General features: G+C 36.1%; 1 protein-coding gene across 1 annotated transcript in view; it reads left to right on the top strand.

Moving 5' to 3' along the window:
• The window catches only part of MYOZ2 (myozenin 2), a 47357-nt gene that overhangs the window by 20244 nt on the left and 5493 nt on the right, over positions 1–21620 (top strand). Inside the window, exons 4-5 of the mRNA XM_008067355.2 lie at positions 5582–5711; positions 12051–12234. Coding sequence (XP_008065546.1) covers positions 5582–5711; positions 12051–12234 — 314 coding nt within the window. The remainder of the gene's footprint in view (positions 1–5581; positions 5712–12050; positions 12235–21620) is intronic.

The raw sequence follows: 21620 nt of genomic DNA, 5'->3' as shown, positions 1-21620 counted from the left end.
TTCCTGAGCACATTCTAGTCACTTAGAAAAAGTAATTCTTTATTCATTATACATTTAAGCTCCCCATATTTATGTCAACTTCCTTTTTATTTATAATTAAAGTTGGCAAGACTTTATACTTTTTTAAAAGGCAGTGTAGATTTAGGAGATTTAAAGAAGATACTAATCTAGTCAATTATTAAGTTAAATAGGATAGCCAAATTCAAAATGCAAAACATTAAATTTTATATATATTCAAAAGTGATTTATCTTCTATAATCCATTATTAAGAATAGTTTAAGTATAGCATTATCTTAGATCTAAGGAAAAAGAATGCAAAAGAATGATAGTGCCCAACTAGACTTAAACCAAATTATTTACTGGTTGGGTATTCAAGATGTCCTAAATACAATAACAAAATTCAGCTAACAGGAACAAATTAGAAAGGGCACAAGAAGATAGCACAGATTTTATTAAAGTATTGAGATAATACCCCCAAAATGGAGAAATTCATGGTAGGTTACATTGGACAGAAAGAAGAGAGAAATGTTAAAATGGATCTTAGAGAAAACCTAGGATTTGGTTTGGTAAACAGGAAGGAGGGCATTTCAGGCAGATGAAACAGCATGCAGAAATGAGGAGGGCAGATGTAGGTAATGAGAAACTGGTTTGTGGAGAAATGCAAGGAAAGAAAGTTATCCTTTATGGGGTAAGTACAAGATCTTGATTACCAGGCATGAGTCTGCATCTTATTCACTAGACAAGAAAGAATAATTTCTAAAAATTGAAGTAATGCCATACTCAAAAACGTTAGTAGTTAGGTTGACTAAAACAGAAATATTTGGTGGGAAATGAACAGAAGGTAGCCTATCATAGGATAAATAGAAAATATTACATGTTAAATGAGGAAGATATGCACATAAAGACTAAAATGAAAAAGGAAGATGGCATTTTTTAAAAGGTCATAGTAAAAAAAAAAAAAATCAGGAAGGGCAGGCATGGTGGCTCACAGCTGTAATCCAGCACTTTGGGAGGACAAGGTAGGAGGTTTGCTTGAGGCCAGAAGTTCAAGACTACAGCGAACTATGATCATGCCACTGCACTCAAGCCTGGGCAACAGAGCAAGAAAATGGTCTCCAAAAAATAAAATAAAATAAAAATCAGCTGGATTTGGCAATTTATTCCCTAAAATTTCAGCAAATATTCTCCAACTAGTTGTGCTATGTAAGGCATCATACGAGGCTTTGTAACAGACAAATAGACGAGGAAGATAAAATTCCCTGTTTTCAACCTAGTAAATAAAACAGGACACAACAGATTATTAAAAAGACAAACAATTTGCGAGTGGTGAGAGGAAAGACATACTTTTTGATTGGAGAGTAAGGGGAATCAGGGATGGTTTTTTAAAAATCAGGACAGATTTAACCATGGTAACGAGGGAGAGAGAGTCTCTTGCCAAAATTCCAATGGTCAAAGAATCAAAGGTAGGAAATTATAAAGATATTGGGAGAATCAAGTGGTATGGTTTGAAGCTTAGGGTACATCTCTAAAAACTGATAAGGGATGAGACTTGATAGGCAGGTCTGGGTACAAGATAAAACACTTAGGTTTGTTCAGTATGCAATAAAGAGTGAACATGATAGTGGACTTACAACTGAGTATGCAGTGTTTAACGTTTTAATATTTTGCTAAACATTTTATTTTATTTTCTCTTTCAATTTATTTAGTTTAAAGATGTGGGGCGCAATTCAGCATTGGGTATACAAATGTTCATTATGCAGGTACCCTTGTTGATGAGGCATGCCCCCTTCCCTTGCAGATTCCCACTATTACCAATCCTGCCTACCCCCTCCGCGCCCCGCCCCCCACAGTTTCCCACTACTGTCAATCCTTTTCTTATACTATTATGATGATTGTTCAAGGTCCAATTGTGTGAGAACATGTGATACTCCTTTGTTTCTGTGATACATCACTCAGTATTACAGACTCGAAGTCCGTTCGGGTTGCTGTGAAGTTCATGATTTTATCCTTCTTTATCACTACATAATATCCCATCGTGTATATGTACTACATTTTTTTTTTAATCCAGTTCTCTTCTGATGGGCAGCACGGTTGATTCCATGTTCTTGCTACTGTGAGCAATGCTTCAGTAAACATATGTGTGCAGTTATCTTTTTTTATAGAGTGGTTTGAGTTCTGGGTATATTCCCAGTAGGGGGATTGCAGGGTGGTACGGAATGTCAATTTTTAGATCTTTTAGGAATCACCACACTGTTTTCCACAGAAGCTGTACTAGTTTACGCTCTCACCAACAGTGTAGATGTGTTCCCTTTTTGCTGCATCCTCTCCAGCATCTGTTGTTTTTTGAGTTATTGATGATAGTCATCCTGACTGGAGTTAGGTGGTATCTCAGTGTAGATTTAATTTGCATTTCTTTAATGATTAGTGAGACTGAGCATTTTTTCATGTATCTGTTGGCTGCTTATATATCTTCTTTTGAGAAGTATCTATTCATATATATTTGCCCACTTTGTAATGGGGCTGTTTGTTTTTTTCTTTTCGGCATATTTGAGTTCCTTGTAGATTGTAGATGTTAGGCCTTTGTCAGACATACAGTTGGCAAATATTTTTTCCTAGTCTGTGGGCTGTCTCCCTACTCTATTGATGGTTTCTTTGGCTTTGCAGAAGCTTGTCAGTTTGATGAGGTCCCACTTGTCTATCTTATCTCTTATGGCATGGACACTTGGGGTTTTGATGAGGAATTGGTTGCCAGTTCCAATTTCCATAAGGGTGTCTCCTGCATTTTCTATGGTTCTTATAGTTTGAGGTTTTATGTTTAGGTCTTTGATCCATTTAGAGTAGATTTTTATGTATGGTGATAGGTAGGGGTCTTGTTTTAATCTTTTGCATGTGGTCAGTCAGTTTTCCCAGCACCATTTACTGAATAGGTTCTTTTCTCCCCAGTGGTTGATGGTGGAGGCTTTGTCAAAGATGAGTTGGTTGAGAAATGAAGGTTTTGCTTCTAAAATCTCTATCCTGTTCCGTTGGCCTATATGCCTGCTCTTGTACCAATACTAGGTTGTTTTGATTATTGAAGCTTTATAATAAAGTTTAAAGTCTAGGAGTGTGATATCTCCTGCTTTTTTTTTTTCTTTCTTTTTTTTTTTTTTTTTGCTGAGGATTGTTTTGGCTATTTGTGATTACTTATGTTTCCATATGAATTCCTGTGTTGTTATTTCCAGGTCTGAGGAGAATGCTGCTGGTAATGTAGTGGGTATTGCCTTAAATCTGTAGATTGCCTTGGGTAGGATGCACAGCTTAACAATGTTGATTTTTCCAGTCCATGAGCATGGAATATTTTTCCATTTGTTTAGTGTTTTGTAGTTTTCGTTGGAAAAGTCTATCACGTCTCTGATTAGGAAGATACCAAGGTATTTGATTTTTTTGTGACAATTGTGAATGGAATTGTGCTTTTTATTTGGGTTTCTGTTTGTTTATTGTTGGAATATAGAAATGCGACTGTCTTTTGCACATTTATTTTATACCCTGAGACTTTGCCAAAGTTCTTTATCAGTGCAAGGAGGTTTTTGGCAGATTCTCTTGGGTTTTCGAGGTATAGTATCATGTCATCTGCAAAAAGGGATAACTTGACTTCCCCTTTTCCTATTTGGATACCCCTGATCTTCTCTTGTCTGATTGCTCTAGCTAGGACTTCCAAAACTATGTTGAAAAGGAGGGACAAGAGTGAGCATCCTTGTCTTGTTCCAGTTTTCAGGGGAAATGGTTCCAATTTCTGTCTGTTTAGCAGTATGTTGGCTGTGGGTTTCTCGTAGATGGCTCTTACCATTTTGAGGTATGTTCCATCTATGCCTAGATGTTTGAGAGTTTTTATCAAGAAGAGACGCTGGATTTTATAAAAAGCTTTTTCCGCATCTAATGATATAATCATGTGATTTTCGTTTTTACATCTGTTGATGTATTTAATTATGTTTACAGTTTTACAAATGTTGAACCGGCCCCTCATCTCAGGGATGAAGCCTGCTTGGTCATGGTGGATGATTTTTCAGATATGATGTTGAATTCGGTTTTGCTATACATTTTAACTGCAGACAAAGACAGCTATGGGAAAAAGTCTTCCTAAAATAGATCTTTTCAAATTCTAATAGAGATTAAGAATTTGTTTTAAAACTTATTCTTTGAAAATATATACATTTCTGAAAAGTTAGCATATCAAGTCAGATTTTCAATATTTTACAAATATAACTTATTCGTGAAGATTTCATGTTAGCATTGACGTCATCTGCTCGGACTCATGTGGGTTTTGATGCAACAGACCAAAGAATATAGGAATAAATTTAGACTAATAACTTAAAAGTAGGCTTTGGGAATGCTGGAGAGATTAACTTGAGTGCAGAAGGCATATGGGGAGTGACTGTGTGGGTGCGTCATGAAGATGGGGATGTACTTTATTTCCTTCATAATTTTATCAGGTGAGGCTTTTACTATACAGCCTTTAATTATGGTATTTGAATTTTAGAAAAAGATAGTATTTTATTCTGAAATTTCTATGAAGTTAAGTAATAAAATGTAAAGGTATATTTTACCACAATATCTTATAAACAAATATAAACATTTTTAAAGTTATTAAATATTTTCTGCATGTTACAGAAAAGAGTCAAACTTGGTTTCTATTTGCTATGCTCCTCACTATGTTTTTTTCTGAAGTTAAAAAATAATTTGACCGTATGCACTTATTTTTAAAATACACGTATTTGTCATACGTAATTAAAACAATACTTTACTAGAAGAATTATAAGAATAATTCTTATCATTATTCCTAGCTATAATCTTGAGGATATAGCCACTATAATTCCTATTTTTCTCTCTTAAAATGCAAATTGAACATTTTTAAGGGGTTATCTTATTATTGTAGAATAAATCCTAAATTATAATAGTAAAACAAATTTATTTACAATTTAAGACAAATGTCTCTTCTTATTTTCAAAAACTTTTATTTTCTAAAAATTACAAATTCTTCCTTCTACAAGTTCATGCAAGTTAAAGTACAAATGTTTTTTTGTTGTTGGGGGGGTGCTTTTTTTGATGTATGTATGACTGCTGTGCAAACTTCAGATTAAGTTTTATAACTTTCTACACATTAAAGAGTCTAAGTCCAACTATAGAATACAATGATAATGTAAGAATAACTAAGCCAAAAGTTTGGCCAATATCCTCTACATTATTAGATTAGTAAGGATTTAAAAATTAAATACATTTATCTCATAGGGATATGTGAATAGAAAATTAAACAACTAATATGAACCACTAGACACAATGCCTGGCACACAGTAAGGCTCTATTCATTCCAGCTTTAATTATTATTAAGTGGATTGTTAACATAAAACAAATCTTAGATTGATATCAGTAAAATTTCTCCTTTAAGTGCTCAACCACATTACCCTGTAAATTATTGAGGTCCCATAAAATAATGAATTGGCATTGTATTTAAATGATAAACAAATGGGGTCTTGCATATGTAGTCCCTAGTAGTGTGCCTCCCACTTCTCAGTTTTCATCAGTGTTTCCGTTTGGTCAAATACAGCACAGTATTGCTATGCAGAATGGGAAACTGGATGGAAGCAACTTGGAAGGTGGTTCCCAGCAAGCCCCCTTGACTCCTCCCAACACCCCGGATCCACGAAGTCCTCCAAATCCAGATAACATAGCACCAGGTAACTACTCCCCTGACAAAACAATTAAATTGCTGTGTACTTAAAGATACAACTCAAGTAATTTAAAGCCACTATTAAATGGCATTTAAATGATACATATTTTCTCATTAAATATGTTTTGTGAATAAATACAAGATAAATGTAAAAATTCACACCAAAAGGAATCACATGAAACATTTATAGTAGCCAAATGCTCTTTTACATAGTCTTTTGTATTTGTTGGCAATCACTTGCTTTATTGAAAATTAAATAATTTCTAATTATATTGAAATATTATTTGCATAGGACTGCACAATTTACAAAATGCTGTGGTATATATTGTCTTCTTTAATTTCGCAATAACTCCATGACATATTAATTATGATTCTCATTTTACAATTAAGGAATTGAGGTTATGAATGTTTATGAGATCATATTGATTGATCAAAGTTTAAACCTAGGTCTGGTACCAAATATGCAAATGACTTGTGTGCAGTAAGCTTGTAAAGATTGCTTTTGCTACTCTCTGCTCCCCCAAAAGACTTTAAATGCAGTCCCTAAAACTATATATTTGTTTTATCTTAAAAGAGAAGCAAATCCTTATCCAGTCGGTATATATTATTTAGAAATAATGTTAGATTTAAAATATGAGATCTTTCAAAAAACTACTTATCTATTATTAGACAATAACTTTTCAAAGCAACTTCCAAGTATCTTTGAAAAATTCAAGCATTTCTTAAGAGTAATGTTTAAAGTAGATTTTTAAAATTTAAGATGGTTTTATCTTGAAACTAGTGATATCTGCCATATTTTTTGTAAAAAAAATAGTAAATTTAGCAAAAGTACTCCTAGAATTTTTCTCAAATGTATGCTGTTTTTGAAAATATATGAGTGAAGCATCTGTATAGCTTTAAATCATTTAAACATAAGTTGAATATCAATCATAGATTTCACTTAGAGCATTCTTATTGAACACAATGAGAAAAACTACCAATAAATCTTGTAAAATATAATTGAAAGAGACCCATTTGGCACAATTAAAATGCATACAATTCTGAAATGAAGTATTTAAATAAAGTTCTCCAGTAGTTTTTAAACAAAACTTGTGGCAAAAAAGCAAGTGACAGAGTCTACATCTGTAGCATTAACCACATAGGAAAAGAAACAAGCTTTAGAATCAGACAGACCTAGATTAAATCCTATGGCTCTTTCTACCTTTTTCCAATTTACTATTGTGCTGGGAAAGGAAATAAATCTCCCCAGGCCTCAGTTTCTTCAATCTATAAAGAAAACAGATCTTATTGCACAGGGTCATTGTGAGAATTAAGGATAATGGTGTGAGCATAATCCCTAACATGAAAGCATTCAGTTAAAGTTAATTCTTTTTCACCTTTACTATCTTCTTATATAGTAGGATACAAATACATTCATCTAGCCCAACCTCTGTATTGCAACACCTTGCTTCTTAATTTTTGGAGTCTTTTTTTTTTTTAACTAGGAAAGAGAGAGGACATATGAAAAAGGTAATGTTAATACAATTTGGTATTCTCATCACTTGGAGCTTTTATTATACAGTCATTTCTATATACAGTAGAACCGCAAAATGATTAGAAGATTAATCCCTATCCTCAAAAAATTCATATGCTAAGATAGATATAGGGAGAAGGAACAAATATCAAAAGTATGTTTACATTCTCACTTTTTTTCTGGGTACACAATTAAATATCATATGTGCCTTTTGTTTATCATCAGGAAAATATGTGTGTGAGTGTGTGTGTGCATGTGTGTGTGTGTGTATGTGTGTGTGTGTGTGTCCGGAGAAGGAAATTTGGGAAATTGTTTGCTTAAACGTACTTTTCTGTATCTTAGTTTTCTCATTTAATAAAACCTCAAAGAAGTACCTCCAACTCAGTGATATAGCTCTAATTCATTACTTTTTAAATTGACATAATAATTGGACATATTCATGGGGTATGTAGTGATACATCGGTATATATAATGTATAGTGATCAGATCAGGGTATTTAGCATATCCCACATCTCATTTATCATTTCTTTGTGTTGGAAACATTCAATATTCTCCTAACTATTTGAAATTTTACAATATATTATGGTTCACTATAGTCATCCTACAGTGCTATAGAACACTAGAAGCTATTTTTCCTACTAGCTGTAATATTGCATTCTTTAACAAATCTCTATTTCCTCTTCCCTCGACCTTTCCCAGTCTCTAGCGTCTTCTGTTCTACTTTTTACTTCTATTAGATCAACTTTTCTTAGTTTCCATATGAGTGAGAACATATGGTGTTTAATTTGAAAGAGAAATTTTTAAAATACAAATTCATGTAGCTATTTAGAGCTAAATATCTAATTATTAATTATTAGAAAATATGTATGCATATGGAGTAAGAAAAGGGAGAGTTTGGGAGTTATCAAGTAGTTTGTTATGAAGCAAGAGTATGTAATAGAGTCTTCCTTCTTGGTTGGTGAGTTGAAAAGTACAAGTTCAGGAAGCAAACCATGGTTTATTTATTTATTTATCTATTTATTTTTGAGTTGGAGTCTCACTCTGTTGTCCAGGCTGGATGGAGTGCAGTGGCATGCTGACGGACATCCCAGCGTCGACCTGCTGGGCTCCAGTGATCCTTCTGCCTCAGTCTCCCAAGTAACTGGAACTACAGGTTTGGGCTACTATGCCCAGCTAATTTTTGATTTATTGTAGAGACGAGGTCTCACCAAGTTGCCTGGGACTGGTCTTGAACCTGTGGACTCAGGCAATCCATTCGCCTCGGCCTCCCAAAGTGCTGGGATTACAGCCTGAGCCATCAAGCCCAGTACATAGTTTATTTTAATTTAGCAGATTAATTTGTTATTGATTAACTATGTATCCAAAAGTCAACTTTTCTCAAATATGAATCAAAAAGAGTATCAAAATACCATAATACTGTAAAAACAAAATTTCTTTGAACTTTAGTTATATTAAAATATATTTAAAAAACAAGCAAAACGTTGGCATATAGCATTGCTGAATTATAATATTTCTGAAAGGTTAAATGTATGCACATTCTTTCCTATAAATAATTCACATATCAAAAAAGATATGGGCTGGACACAATGACTCACACCTGTAATACCAGCACTTTGGGAGTCAAGGTGGGAGGATTGCTTGAGACCAGGAGTTAAAGACCAACCTGGGCAACACAGTGAAGCCCAGGCTGTATAAAAATAAAAATAAAATAGCCAGGCATGGTGGTATGTGCCTATAGTCCCAGATACTCCGGTGGCTGAGGTGGGAGGATCACCTGAGCCCAAGGGTTTGAGGCTGCAGTGAGCCATCATTGTGTCACTGCACTCTAGCCTGGGTGACAGAGTATGACCTTGTCTTTAAAAAAGAAAAAAAAAGTTGTTAGTTCATGCCATCTATAAAAAGAAATTAGAAACTCAATGCTTAAAAATGGGAAAGGATTTCATAAATTCTGATCCCTTAATTTAATAGATAATTATAATTAGGAGTGTGATGTAGAAACATGCAAAAAAGTATTTTAAACAAAGTAGGAGAAAAGTAAAACACAAAATTACATGTATGCTAGGTTATATAGTTATGTGATCATTATGTTTATGGGTGAAGAAAACCTGGAAGGAAATACACAGAAATAAAATAACTTGTGTTAGGGTAGGAATTTCAAGGAGTTTTAAAAAATATTATAAAATTAAAAAATTTTCAGTATCTGTAAGTCTGAGCACTGATCAACTCTAGGAAGTGTTAGGAAATAAAATGTGGTAGTTGAAGTAATAAAGTTATATATAATTTACAAGGGGAAGACACAGGGAAGATAATTACTTTCTTTTGGGAGATGGGAATAGCTGCATTCAGAAGAGGTAACTTCGAGCTAAGACTTACAGTAGAAATGTACACCTAACAAGAATTAGGGAGAACAATCCAGGCACAGGGAATAAATGAACCAAGTAGAGAGGCATAGGGGGACACACCAAATGACAAGCAACGAGTAGATCCATAGTCCTGCAGCATAAAATGTGAGAGAAGAATGCAAGGATCTGAGGCTGGACAGGTAGAAAGGGTTATGGGATCATGCTGAGTCATTTAGATTTTTTCCTGGAGAGCCATTAGAGCAGCCAAGCAAGGGAAATGAGTGACTGGTTAAGAAGGCAGCAGTGGAGTGGCTGGGAGAAGGGTGGAGAGCTAAAGGATTAGTGTGGAGCCATCATGAAGGCCCAGACAAGAGATAGACAGAGCCTGACCCAGAGCAGGAATGGACATGGAGAGGAAAGAGAGAATGTTCTAGAACAGCGTTTCTCATTGTTCTGTTTGCAGACCACCTGCATAAGATTTGTGTGAGAGTTTGTTAAAAATTTGGATTTGTAGGCCATACATGAGACTTACTGAAGCCTAATCTCTGGTGGGAGGAATTCATTACCTACATTTTAAGTAAGTACCCAAAGAGATTCAGAAACACAAATAGTTTGGGAGCCTATTTTAGAAATTCTTAAGAAGTTGGTAACATTGATTTATTGTGGGGACAAGAGAGAGTTTAAGATAATGCTTTGGGCATCTGCGGGTAAAGTGGTACCATTTGCTAAGATGACAAATATAGAAAAAGCAGCAGCATGGATTAGAAAATGGCTGTATTGAGAGCAAGACAAGTTACAAAGGGTGCCAGTGGATCATTTATTTGAACAAATATAAGTAGTTGAATAGTAGGGTTTGTAGGTAAAAAAGAAAAAAGTAGAAATCATAGAACACAATTAAAACCGTAAGTATAAATGGAATTTTCTAGGCAAAATGTATAATGTAAGAAAAGAGCTTTGAGTAATACCAGTATTTAAGTGGCAAGCAGATAAATGAAACTTACCAAAAGAGATTCCCATTAGGTACTGAAAGCAAACTGAAGAAAATGGAGTTACCACAAACAACTGCCTAGAGATGGAATTATCAAGGTTTTTTGTTTGTTTGTTTTAGAGGAAATAAGTGTTTTGTGGAAAGATAAGATAGGTATGGTTTGATAGGAAAAAAATAAACAAACATCTTAGAGATGGGAAAGAGCACTGGGGAAAAATAAAAGTAGAATTAAAATGGTAAAGAGTTTTGACACAGTGGAAGAAAGTATTGTAAGGACATAATTAGGCAGTATGGTAGTGTAGAAAAGTAGAACTGTGCCTTAGGCAGCAGTCCCCAACCTTTTTGGCATCAGGGACCAGTTTTACGGAATATAATTTTTCCACAGATGGGGAGAGGGAGGAGGGGTGATGTGCAGTCAAGCCTCCCTGCTAATGTTAATCTATATTTGTAGCCACTGCTCAGTGCTAGCAACACCACCTCAGCTCCACTTCAGATCATCAGGCATTAGGTTCTCAAAAGGAGTGTGCAACCTAGATGCCTCACATGTGCAATTCGCAATAGGGTTTGCGCTCCTATGAGAATCTAATGCCACCTGTTCTGACAGAACATGGAGCTCAGGCAGTAATGCCAGCCATAGGGAGTGACTGTAAATACAGATGAAGTCTTGCTCATTCACCTGCTGCTCACCTACTCTGTGTAGTGTGGGTCCATGGCCCCAGGGTTTGGGACCCCTGCCTTAGAAAATTGGAAGCATGCCACTTGTGAAAATGGTTCAAAGATCTATTCCAGAATTTGTGTGATTTGTAAACAGTACTTACTGAACATTTCTAGCTTTTGTGAGAAGAATAAATCCAGGAATAAGACCTGAAGCAGAAAAGCTAGGTAAGAAATCTTGAGGAAAAAAGTAAACAATGGATAGATCAGAGAGTAGAAGCAGAGCCTGAATAAGGCAGTAGAAACAAGTTATCTCACCGTTTTGAAGCTTAAACATCTCAAAGAGCACTCAGCAATTTAAGATAGACAAGACTCAAACATCACTTCTAAAGAATCAGCTCCAAGAGGAGGGAGATTTTGTCTTCATTGTTATTTCCCCTAGCTTAGACTAAGATTTTGCAATAGACACTCAATAAACATTTTTAAATTAACTAACTGTGGTATCTAACATCAATATAAATTGATGTAAGTGGTACAATTTTTGAAAAATTAAATGAACAGATTTACCATTAAAAAAAATTCTATACTAAGATAGTAAAGGAAAATATAACTGTATGATTTGGAAAAATAAAACATTTAAAAAACTGGTTTCTTTTTAAAATTTCATAAGCTTAAAAAAATTAAAAATGTCTAATACTTGCAGACTGCTTTTTTCTGAGAGATCGTAAAAAGGATGCATGCTTCATAAATTTACCCCAGCATGAAAAAATTAAACACAATAAAATGTTAGGAAAAGTTTAGTAACTCTCGGGTACTGTATTTACTTATTTTTGCTATATTTTTCCAAAGGATATTCTGGACCATTGAAGGAAATTCCTCCTGAAAGATTCAACACCACGGCTGTCCCCAAGTACTATCAGTCTCCCTGGGAACAGGCCATTAGCAATGATCCGGAGCTTTTAGAAGCTTTATATCCTAAACTTTTCAAGCCTGAAGGAAGGGCAGAACTGCCTGATTACAGGAGCTTTAACAGGTAACTCAGCTATCCTGGGTGACACAGTTGGCATGCAATATCAAGATTTTTCCTTCATGGTACAGAGGACTGAAACTTCCAGCAGAAAAAAAAATTATTTTAAGAAAAAGAATCTAAATGGCATTATAGGACATCTTCTAAGCCTGAGCAAAGACTCATTTTTGCAATATTACTAATATTTTAAAACTTGGTCTTTTTATTAAAAAATGAAGAAAACTATTCAGAAACTACCACTATTATAACATCAAGGTTACCCCACCACACTAAAAGGTTATTTTTAATAATAACTTCTAATTCAAAGATTGATGTTGGTTTATGTGTTGCTTCAAATGACAGTGGTTTCAAGAATTTCAGAAATAATTTACATACAAGTCTATGAGAATTAATGTGCAACTCCAGATTCCAATTTATGTTTTTGCAGGTTTTAGGCCAGATTAAAAGTAATTTACAGACCCAAAATTCCAGTAGATGTACAAACTAAAACTTGTACTACCAAAAATATTGCCAAGTAATATCTATAGTATAGTTCATACAATGGGCATTTATTTTTCTCTGTTATTCATATCTTAAAATTTCCATGAAGTTTTTGGATATTTTTAATGGTCTCATAATCCATTCTTGGTCACCTTTCATTTTAGAGTAAAATATCTCTAGTATGCTATCTCACACTCACAAAAAAGACTCAATTTATAGACTGCTTAATTATTCATGTTTTAAATAAATAAGTTAAGAAATAAATGGTTGATTTACAAAAAATTACATGTACTGCACTTAAATAGTACCTTTAGTATTTTTAAATATTGTACTATTAAAATTTTGGTTTTTGCACATTACTATATTAGTAACACATCTATTGCATAAAAGAGGTGTATGATAGAATTCAAAGACGGATTAAGAAATGGCAGGAAAATGGGGTTGGAAGCCCATTTTAATAAACAATTTTTTAAATAAAATAAGCATGTGGAAAAATCATAAAAAGTAAAACACCAGGAAAAATGGAAAATAATGGAGTACTTTGGCTTGTTTTTGGGATTAGTACTTCAAAGATGCCATATGACTTCTCTGTATTTGTGGCTTCAGTACAAAGTATGCTGAGCAACTTGCCTGTAGTCCTATACACACATTGGTGTATTTGGGTCAGTTATAAAGAGATGCCTATTGAGCCGGGCTCGGTGGCTCAGCCTGTAATCCCGCGCCTTTGGGAGGCTGAGGTGAGTGGATTGCCTGAGCCCGCGGGTTTGAGACCCGCCTGGGCAGCGAGACCTCATGTCTACAATAAATCAAAAAATCAGCCGGGCGTGGTAGCGCATGCCTGTAATTCTGGCTACTTGGAAGGCTGAGGTGGAAGGATCGCCGGAGCCCAGCAGGTCGAGGCTGCGGTGGCCGGGAGCGGCCACTGCACTCCAGTCTGGGCGACAGAGTGAGACTCCAACTCAGAAAAAAAAAAAAAAAAAAAAGAGATGCCTATTGATGGTATAAATACCAATGAGTGCCATATCAATGAGCACAATACTATGCAATAGAAAATGTAGCTCCCTGTGTGAAATCAAAGCTTATGTATATGTTACATACACATTTTGTGTGTGTGTGTGCGTGTGGAGATTTTCTCCTTTATTTGAGAAAATCTGATTCCTTTTAATATATACAACAACACAGAAATGAAAACTACTCAATTTAATCAACATGATAGTGTATTCTTAGAATCCTGTTATCATTAATAACACTGACAAATGAAACAAAATATGATATGATTTATAGACATCCCAAATAAGTAGCTTTAAGATCCTTTCTGTCCTTAAAGTATATGCATAAGGTACACAAAATTTAAGGTCTTGCCTGCTACATGCATTCATTGCTTTAGAAGTCTACTTAATAACAACCAAACAGTTACAGGCATATCTTGTTGCAATGCACTTCACTTTATTGTGCTTCACAGATATTGTAGTTTGGTTTTTTTTAATTGAAAGTTTGTGGCAACCCTGTATTAAGCCAAGTCTGTTGGCACCATTTTTCCACCAGCATGTGTTTGTTTTGTGTCCCTGTGTCACATTTCTGTAATTCTCAGAATATTTCAAGTGTTTTCGTTATCATTATTGTAATTGTTTTGGGGCATCACTATTGAGTGCATAAATACCAAATGAGTGCTATATCAGTGAGCACAATACTATCTAATGGGAAATGTAACTCCCTGTGTTTGTTAATCAAAGCTTATGTGAGCTGTGCCCACATAACTTGGCAAACTTTTTTTAAAAATAGGGACAGGGTCTATATTGCACAGGCTGGTCTTGAACTCCTGGACTCAAGTGATACTCTCACCATGATCTCCCAAAGTGCTGGATTTACAGGTGTGTGCCATTATACCTGGCCAGATGGCAAACTTAATCAATAAATGTTGTATAAATGTTGTGTGTGCTCTGACTGCTTCACCAACCTGCTGTTTTCCCATTTATTTTCCTCTCCTCTGGCCTCCCCATTCCCTGAGACAAAACAATATTGAAATTAGGCCGAGTGTATAACCTTACAATGTTTTCTAAGTGTGCAAGTAAAAGGAAAGGCCATATGTCTGTAACTTTTAAATCAAAAGCTAGAAATGATTAAGCTTGGTGTAAAAAGCTTAGTGTAAAAGCTGGGATAGGCCAAAAGCTTAGCCTCTTGCACCAAATTGCCAAGTTGGGAATGCAAACATAAAGTTCTTGAAGGAAATTAAAAGTGCTATTCCAGTGAACACATGAGTGGCAAGAAAGTGAAGTAGGCTTATTGGTGATATGGAGAATGTTTGAATGGTCTGGATAGATGATTGAACCAGTCACATTTCCTTAAGCCAAAGCATAATTAAGAACAAGGCCCTAGCCTCTTAAATTTTACAAAGGCTGAGAGAGGGTAAGGATGCTGCAGGAGAAAAGCTGAAAGCTTGCAGAGGATGGTTCATGAGGTTTAGGAAAAGAAGTCCTCTCCAAAACATAAAAGTCCAAGGTAAAGCAGCAAGTACTGATGTAGACACTGCAATAAGTTATCCAGAAGATCTAGCTAAGATTATTGATGAAGGTGGCTACACTCAGCAAAACATTTTCAGTGTGGAAGAAACAGCCTTCCATTGAAAGAAGACACTATCTAGGACTTTCGTAGCTAGAGAGGAGAAGTCAATGCAGGCTTCAAAGTTTCTAAGAACAGGCCTATTCTTTAGTAAGGGTCTAATGCAACTGGTCACTTTAAGTTGAAGCCAGTGCTCATTTATGATTCCAAAATTCCTAAGACCCTTAAGAATGATACTAAATCTGCTCTGCCTGTGCTCTATCCATGGAACAACAAAGCCTGGATTATAGCACATCTGTTTACAGCATAGCTTATTGAATATTTTAAGCCCACTGTTGAGACTTAATTCTTAGAAAAAAAGACTTCTTTCAAAATATTACTGCTCATTGAAAGCGCACTTGGTCACCCAGAAACTCTGATGAGATGAATTTTTTTTCATGCCTGATAATGTAACATCCATGCTGCAGCCCATGGATCAAGGAGTAATTTCAACTTTCAAATCTCATTCTTTAAGAAATTGACTTCTCCTGTCCCCTCCTCCCATCCCCTTACAATTTCAAAATGATCCAGAGTTTAATTCAACTTTGCATTTTGTAGTTCTTTTGAGTATATTCAAATTTTATGCTGTCTTCTGAAAATACTCTATTAAACTCGTGTGACATGTGAGAAAAAGTAAACTGGGAGCAAGGAGGTTCCAAGCTCTGCTTCAAAACTCTGTATGACTTTGGACATATCACTTAATCTCTTCTTATCTTAATCTCTTCATCTGTAAAATAAATCCTATGACTATATGATTAAGTACCTTTAAATATAGTACATTCATTAGCTATTTAGTAGAAAAATGTATTTTAATATTTATATTACCATTTTACCTACTTTTTGAGAGAATAATTAGTAATTATTGTTAGTGTATTATGCATGCCCAGTACTATTAATTTTCATATAAGCAGTTCCATCACTGATCCATCAAAATAAACAGTAAATAAAAAGTTTTATTTATTCACTGTGAGTCTGAATGAAAGAGGCTTTTTAATCCCTACATAGATGACAAAGTAGAAGAATCATTCAAAGTCAGACCTATGTTTGAGGAATGTATGTTATGGGAATTAGAGTGATGTTCAGTTGTCTTTTTTTTTTTTTTAAGTGGACTATTTCAAGTCTTTACATAGAAATGTTTACTTCACTAAGTTTCACTAAAACATGAAACTAGCCGGGCTCGGTGGTTCAGCCTGTAATCCCGCGCCTTTGGGAGGCTGAGGTGAGTGGATTGCCTGAGCCTGCGGGTTCGAGACCCACCTGGGCAGTGAGACCTCATCTCAAAATTAGCCGGGCATGGTAGCGCGTGCCTGTAATTCCGGCTACCTGAAAGGCTGAGGCAGAAGGATCGCCGGAGCCCAGCAGGTCGAGGCTGCGGTGGCTGGGAGCGGCCACTGCACTCCAGTCTGGGCGACAGTGAGACTCCAACTCAAAAGAAAAAAAAAAAAACATGAAACTATTTTCAGAGGATCATAAAAATCTTACAAGTAATCTCTCACTTTGAATGCTTAATGTCTCTGACTCTCTTTACTTTGTGTGTTGAGGGCAATGAAATCCAAACAAACAGGATGTAGTCTCAATGGTGCCAAAGAAAAGAAAAGACAAACTCTGCTTTCTAAACAACAACCCTTCACTGGAACTGTGCTAGGAGGTAGGAGATGGGTGATGGAACAGAAGGGAATGTTTTCATTTACAAGAGAAGAAAATGACCCACAAATTGGTAGAAAAAAACAAAACGGAACTGAATAAAAGGGGGAAAGGCAGTCTACTAAATGCCAAACCTAAATACTGAATTTTAGTACAGAGGATATCTTCTTTCATCGAATTCAGAAAATAAATAAATGAATGAATACATTCATTTCTGGAATAAATACAAGATTAACCGATCACATTCTGCTTAAATCTAGAAATGTTCAACTCTAGCCTCTTACATCTAATGGATAATTATTCTTAAAATCTGAATAATGGCTATGCAACCTGTGCAATTGCATGGGGCCCCACGTTTCAAAGGGCCATACTTGGTTTAATGTTCTGCTATTCCTGTCTTGAAATTATTAGTGGTTTCTAAACAAGAGGCATTGTGTTTTCATTTTGCACTCCCCCCTCAAGTTATGTAGCTGGTCCTGATCTCGGGTTCTAAGCTTAAGAAGCGTGCCCTGCCCCACAATCATGGAACCTGACTAAGGTGCTTTTTAACCCAGGATGCCCTGCACTCAGGATGTTCTTCCCTTAGAGAATTAGCTTATTCCTTATATTGTTCTGTTCCTTGTGTTTCATTCTTCATCTGTGAGCTCATTGAGGCTAAGATCTACTATAATCTTTTGAATTTGATTCCCTAGCACATAGCAAAGTGTCTAGACATGCTAATAAATCAGTAATTTGCTGCATGGATAAATGGGTGAACGAACCAATGAACAAACCATTGGCAAACTTTTAAAGTTAATAAAATATTGCCTTGGAAATCTTAAATATCCAAGATTAAGCTTTCTTTTGTAGTGAATCAAATTTAAGTCCTAAAGACTCTTTTTTTTGGAGTCTCACTCTGTCGCCCAGACTGGAGTGCAGTGGCCGCTCCCGGCCACCGCAGCCTCGACCTGCTGGGCTCCGGCGATCCTTCCGCCTTAGCCTTCCGAGTACCTAAATACTCTTTAAGTCACTAAGTCAGATAACAAAATGTGGGACACCGAATCAGCTAGTTGTGTCATGAATATGAAACAGCCTGGTTTAACATTCTTTAGATGCAGCCAAGTGGGTTGAGATTTCTATACACACTGCTCTACCTAGAAAGTGATCTGAGAAAGGCCAATACACTTTAAAAATCATTTCATGGGAGTGTGGTATAGGGTAGTAACTAGGAAAACAGGACTTCATTGAGTCTGGCTGCCTGGGTTCAAATTCTGGTTCCAGAACTTAATAGATGGACAACTTTGGGCAACTGTTAAATGGGGATATAAATAGAATCAACTCATCAAGTTGTTGTAAGGATTTAATGAAACATTATGTAAAGCCTTTGGTAGTCACAGACCTGCGGTGCTGGCATTAGAAATGCAGACTCTCAGGGCCCACCCTAGACTAACTGATTTAGTATCTGTACTTTAACAAAAGCCCAAGGTGATTTTCATACAAATAAAGTTTGTATGAAATGTGCCTAGTACATAGTACCCATTTAATAAATGTTAGCTGTCATCATTATTATGTCTTATGAAGTTTAATATTCATAAAGCACCTGAATGATAATCTAAGTTCTTAAAGTTATTTTTCAAACTGTTCTCTCTTACCTCTAGAATAATGGTTTTAGAACCTGAACGTGAAAGTCTTTACTAATATGATTGCTGAAATACTACAACAGACTGAGATTACCAAACCAATCAGTGATCTGTTATTATACATATCTTCCATAACAATTTGGGGAAAAATTATAAGGTCATTCATCTAAAGAAGAGATACAATAGAAAATTTAATATACCACTCTTCAGAGGGGAGCAAAATACTGGAAAACAAAATTATGAGCCAAAGAGACACGAGATTCTATACTAACATGACACAGTTTTATCTGCTACAGCCATTGTTGAGATCTATCTACTCTGTGGGTATACCCATAGTTCCCTGAAGATTTTAATATCTGGCTCACTGTCTTCCTCTCCAATACTATTCCTGTCTTCACTTTATGGTGGCTTCAATATTCATGTAAATGATCCACTAAACTCTCCACCCCTTCAGGTCCTCAACTCTCTTCCTTTGAAGGATCATTTTTCTCAACTCCATCTCAGTAACTCTTGACTTTGCTTAAAGTGTGTTATTACTAGTACTGTATCACTTCCAAAATCTCAGTAATCAAATATCTTATCACCTTATATCTTTTCACTTATTCTTTATTTCAGTAACCCTTCAGTTACACATATCAAAGGCACCCCATTTTTCAAAGTCCACCAATCCTTTTTGACCACACTTTTCCCCTACCTAACTAGATTACACATTCCATCACTATTATCACTTCATTGTACATAACCTTTGTCTCCTAGCTTCTCTCTCTGACAGTCCTGCTCAACTGCCAAAGCTCCAATTCGGGCGAAGTCCAGCATTTGAGCAGTTGAATGTAGCTGGAGAAAGACACACAGTTTTGTTGACTGTCTCACCTTAAATTGGTGACCACAAATCTTAGCACTGCCAAGCAATCCAACAGCATTTTCTAACTTATTCAGTCTGTCAATCTTCTAGAAGACATTCATATCTTCTTCCTTTGCAAATATCCAATACCCTATCCCACTCTTCACTCTCAGCTGATAGGCTCACTTGTTATTTCCCCGAGAAAGTAGAAGCAGATTAAAGAGAACTACCTCATCTTCTGATTACCAATTTTACCAATTAAGTTCATTTGAACCTATATACTTGGCCTTTTTTCCTTAAAAGAGCTGATGAGTAGCCCGTCTTGTTCCCAAAGTAAGCCTCTCTAATTGTATACTGGTTCCCATCCCCTCTCATCCACTCTAGGGCTTATCCTGCAATTATCCATTCTTTGGCCTGCATCAATTGTTTTTCTTCTCTCTCTCTATTGGGTTATTTCTGTCAGCGTACAGACATGTTAAGAAGTCTTTTATCTTAAATAACAATCTTTTCCCCAGGTTTCCTTCCAATTCATTTGCTTATTTTTTTACAGCAAAAAAAATTCTCAACGATTGTCTATGTTATCGTCTGTTCCTTAATGTCCCATTTTCTCTTGAGCTCATTTTCAGCAGGATTGCATACCACTACTCACTTAAAGAGCTAGCCCCCACGATGAATTCTCAGGTATCAATTTACTCAACTTCACAGCAGCATAGGACATTGGGATTATTAGCTAGCTCATTAAGTGGAGTGGTAAGATGCAGTTCTGATCACTCTTTCTTCCAGAAAATAATTTTGCTCTTTGGCTCTCAGATCACCGGACTCTCCAGATCTTCCTCTTTCTCAGCCTTCATAGCTGACTTCTCCCTTTCCCAGCTCTAAATGCTGAGGTACTACCTTCTTTCTATTTATACTCATTCTGGGCTGTGATGGTATGCACTTCCAAGATTTCAAATATCATACACTTGCTGACAATACCAATCATACACCCAGCCCTGAACCTTTCCCAAACTTCAGCCTTCCACTGGGCATAACCTTTAGAATGTAAACAAACATACAAAAATTATCATGTTAAAATGAAACTCTTGTTTTCCAGCCCTAAGCCAGCTCCTTTCCCAATCTGCCTCACCTCAGTAAGTGGCATATTTATAATCCCTGTTGCTCAAATAAACAACCTAGGACTTAGCCTTAATCTCGCTTTTTCTCTCATACTCCATAGCAAGGTCTTGTTAGGCCTATTTTCAGAATATATTCAGTCAATTCTCAACACCTCCATTGCCACTATCCTGGTCCAAACTGTGATAAGTCTTTACTGTTTTTTAAGTTGAGGTCTCACTGTCGCCTGTGCTGGAGTACAGTGGCATGATCACAGCTCAGCACAGGCTCAAATTCCTGGGCTTAAGCAGGAATTTCCACCTCAGCCTAAGTAGCTGGACCTACAGTCACACATCACCATGCCCAGCTAATTTTTTTATTTTTGTAGAGGCGGAGTCTTGCTGTGTTGCCTAGGCTGGTCATAAACTCCTGGACTCAAGCAATCCTCCTACCTTAGCCTCCCAAAGTGCTGGAATTACAGGTGTGAGCCATGGTGCCCCACCCATTTCTTGCTTTGATTACTGCAAAAGCTTTCAGACTGGACCTGGTGCTTTCACTCTTGCCCTGTTTTGAGCTGTTCTCCATACCATACCCCAAGAAAGACCATTTAAAAATGAAAATCAGGTCACAATTCCTTCCTGCCAAGAATCTTTAACACATAAAATCCAAATTTGTTATCATGGCCTACAGAAACTTTCCAGTCCTGACCCCTGTCTGCCTCCAGCCACATCTTCCATAGTTCTCCCTCAAGTCCATCCAGCTTTAACCATACTGGACCTTACCGGTTTTTCACATAATAAACTCTTTTCTACCCCAGGGCCTTTACTTTGTTTTCTTCAGCCTGGAATGCTTTCCTCAGATTTTCAGTTCTTTGCTAAATGCCATCCTACAGAGAACTTCCTGACAAGTTTACTTAAATAATGCTCTTCCCTCTGGACTAAAATTCAACAGTGATGCATATGTAGAATAAACTCTGACTTCCTCACTCTGTTTTATTTTTCTTCATTGCCCTTGATATACATACACACTCTCTCTCTCTCTCTCTCTCTCTCTCTCTCTCTCTCTCTCTCTCTCTCTCTCTCGTTTCCTCTCTTTCTCTGCTCTGTGAAGGCACAGTG

Source organism: Carlito syrichta, unplaced genomic scaffold (assembly GCF_000164805.1).
Source record: "Carlito syrichta isolate Samal-C Ts95f unplaced genomic scaffold, Tarsius_syrichta-2.0.1 Scaffold309486, whole genome shotgun sequence".
Classification (NCBI taxonomy): domain Eukaryota; kingdom Metazoa; phylum Chordata; class Mammalia; order Primates; family Tarsiidae; genus Carlito; species Carlito syrichta.
Note: the sequence above shows the minus strand (reverse complement) of the source record. Positions and strands in the feature narration are given on the sequence as shown.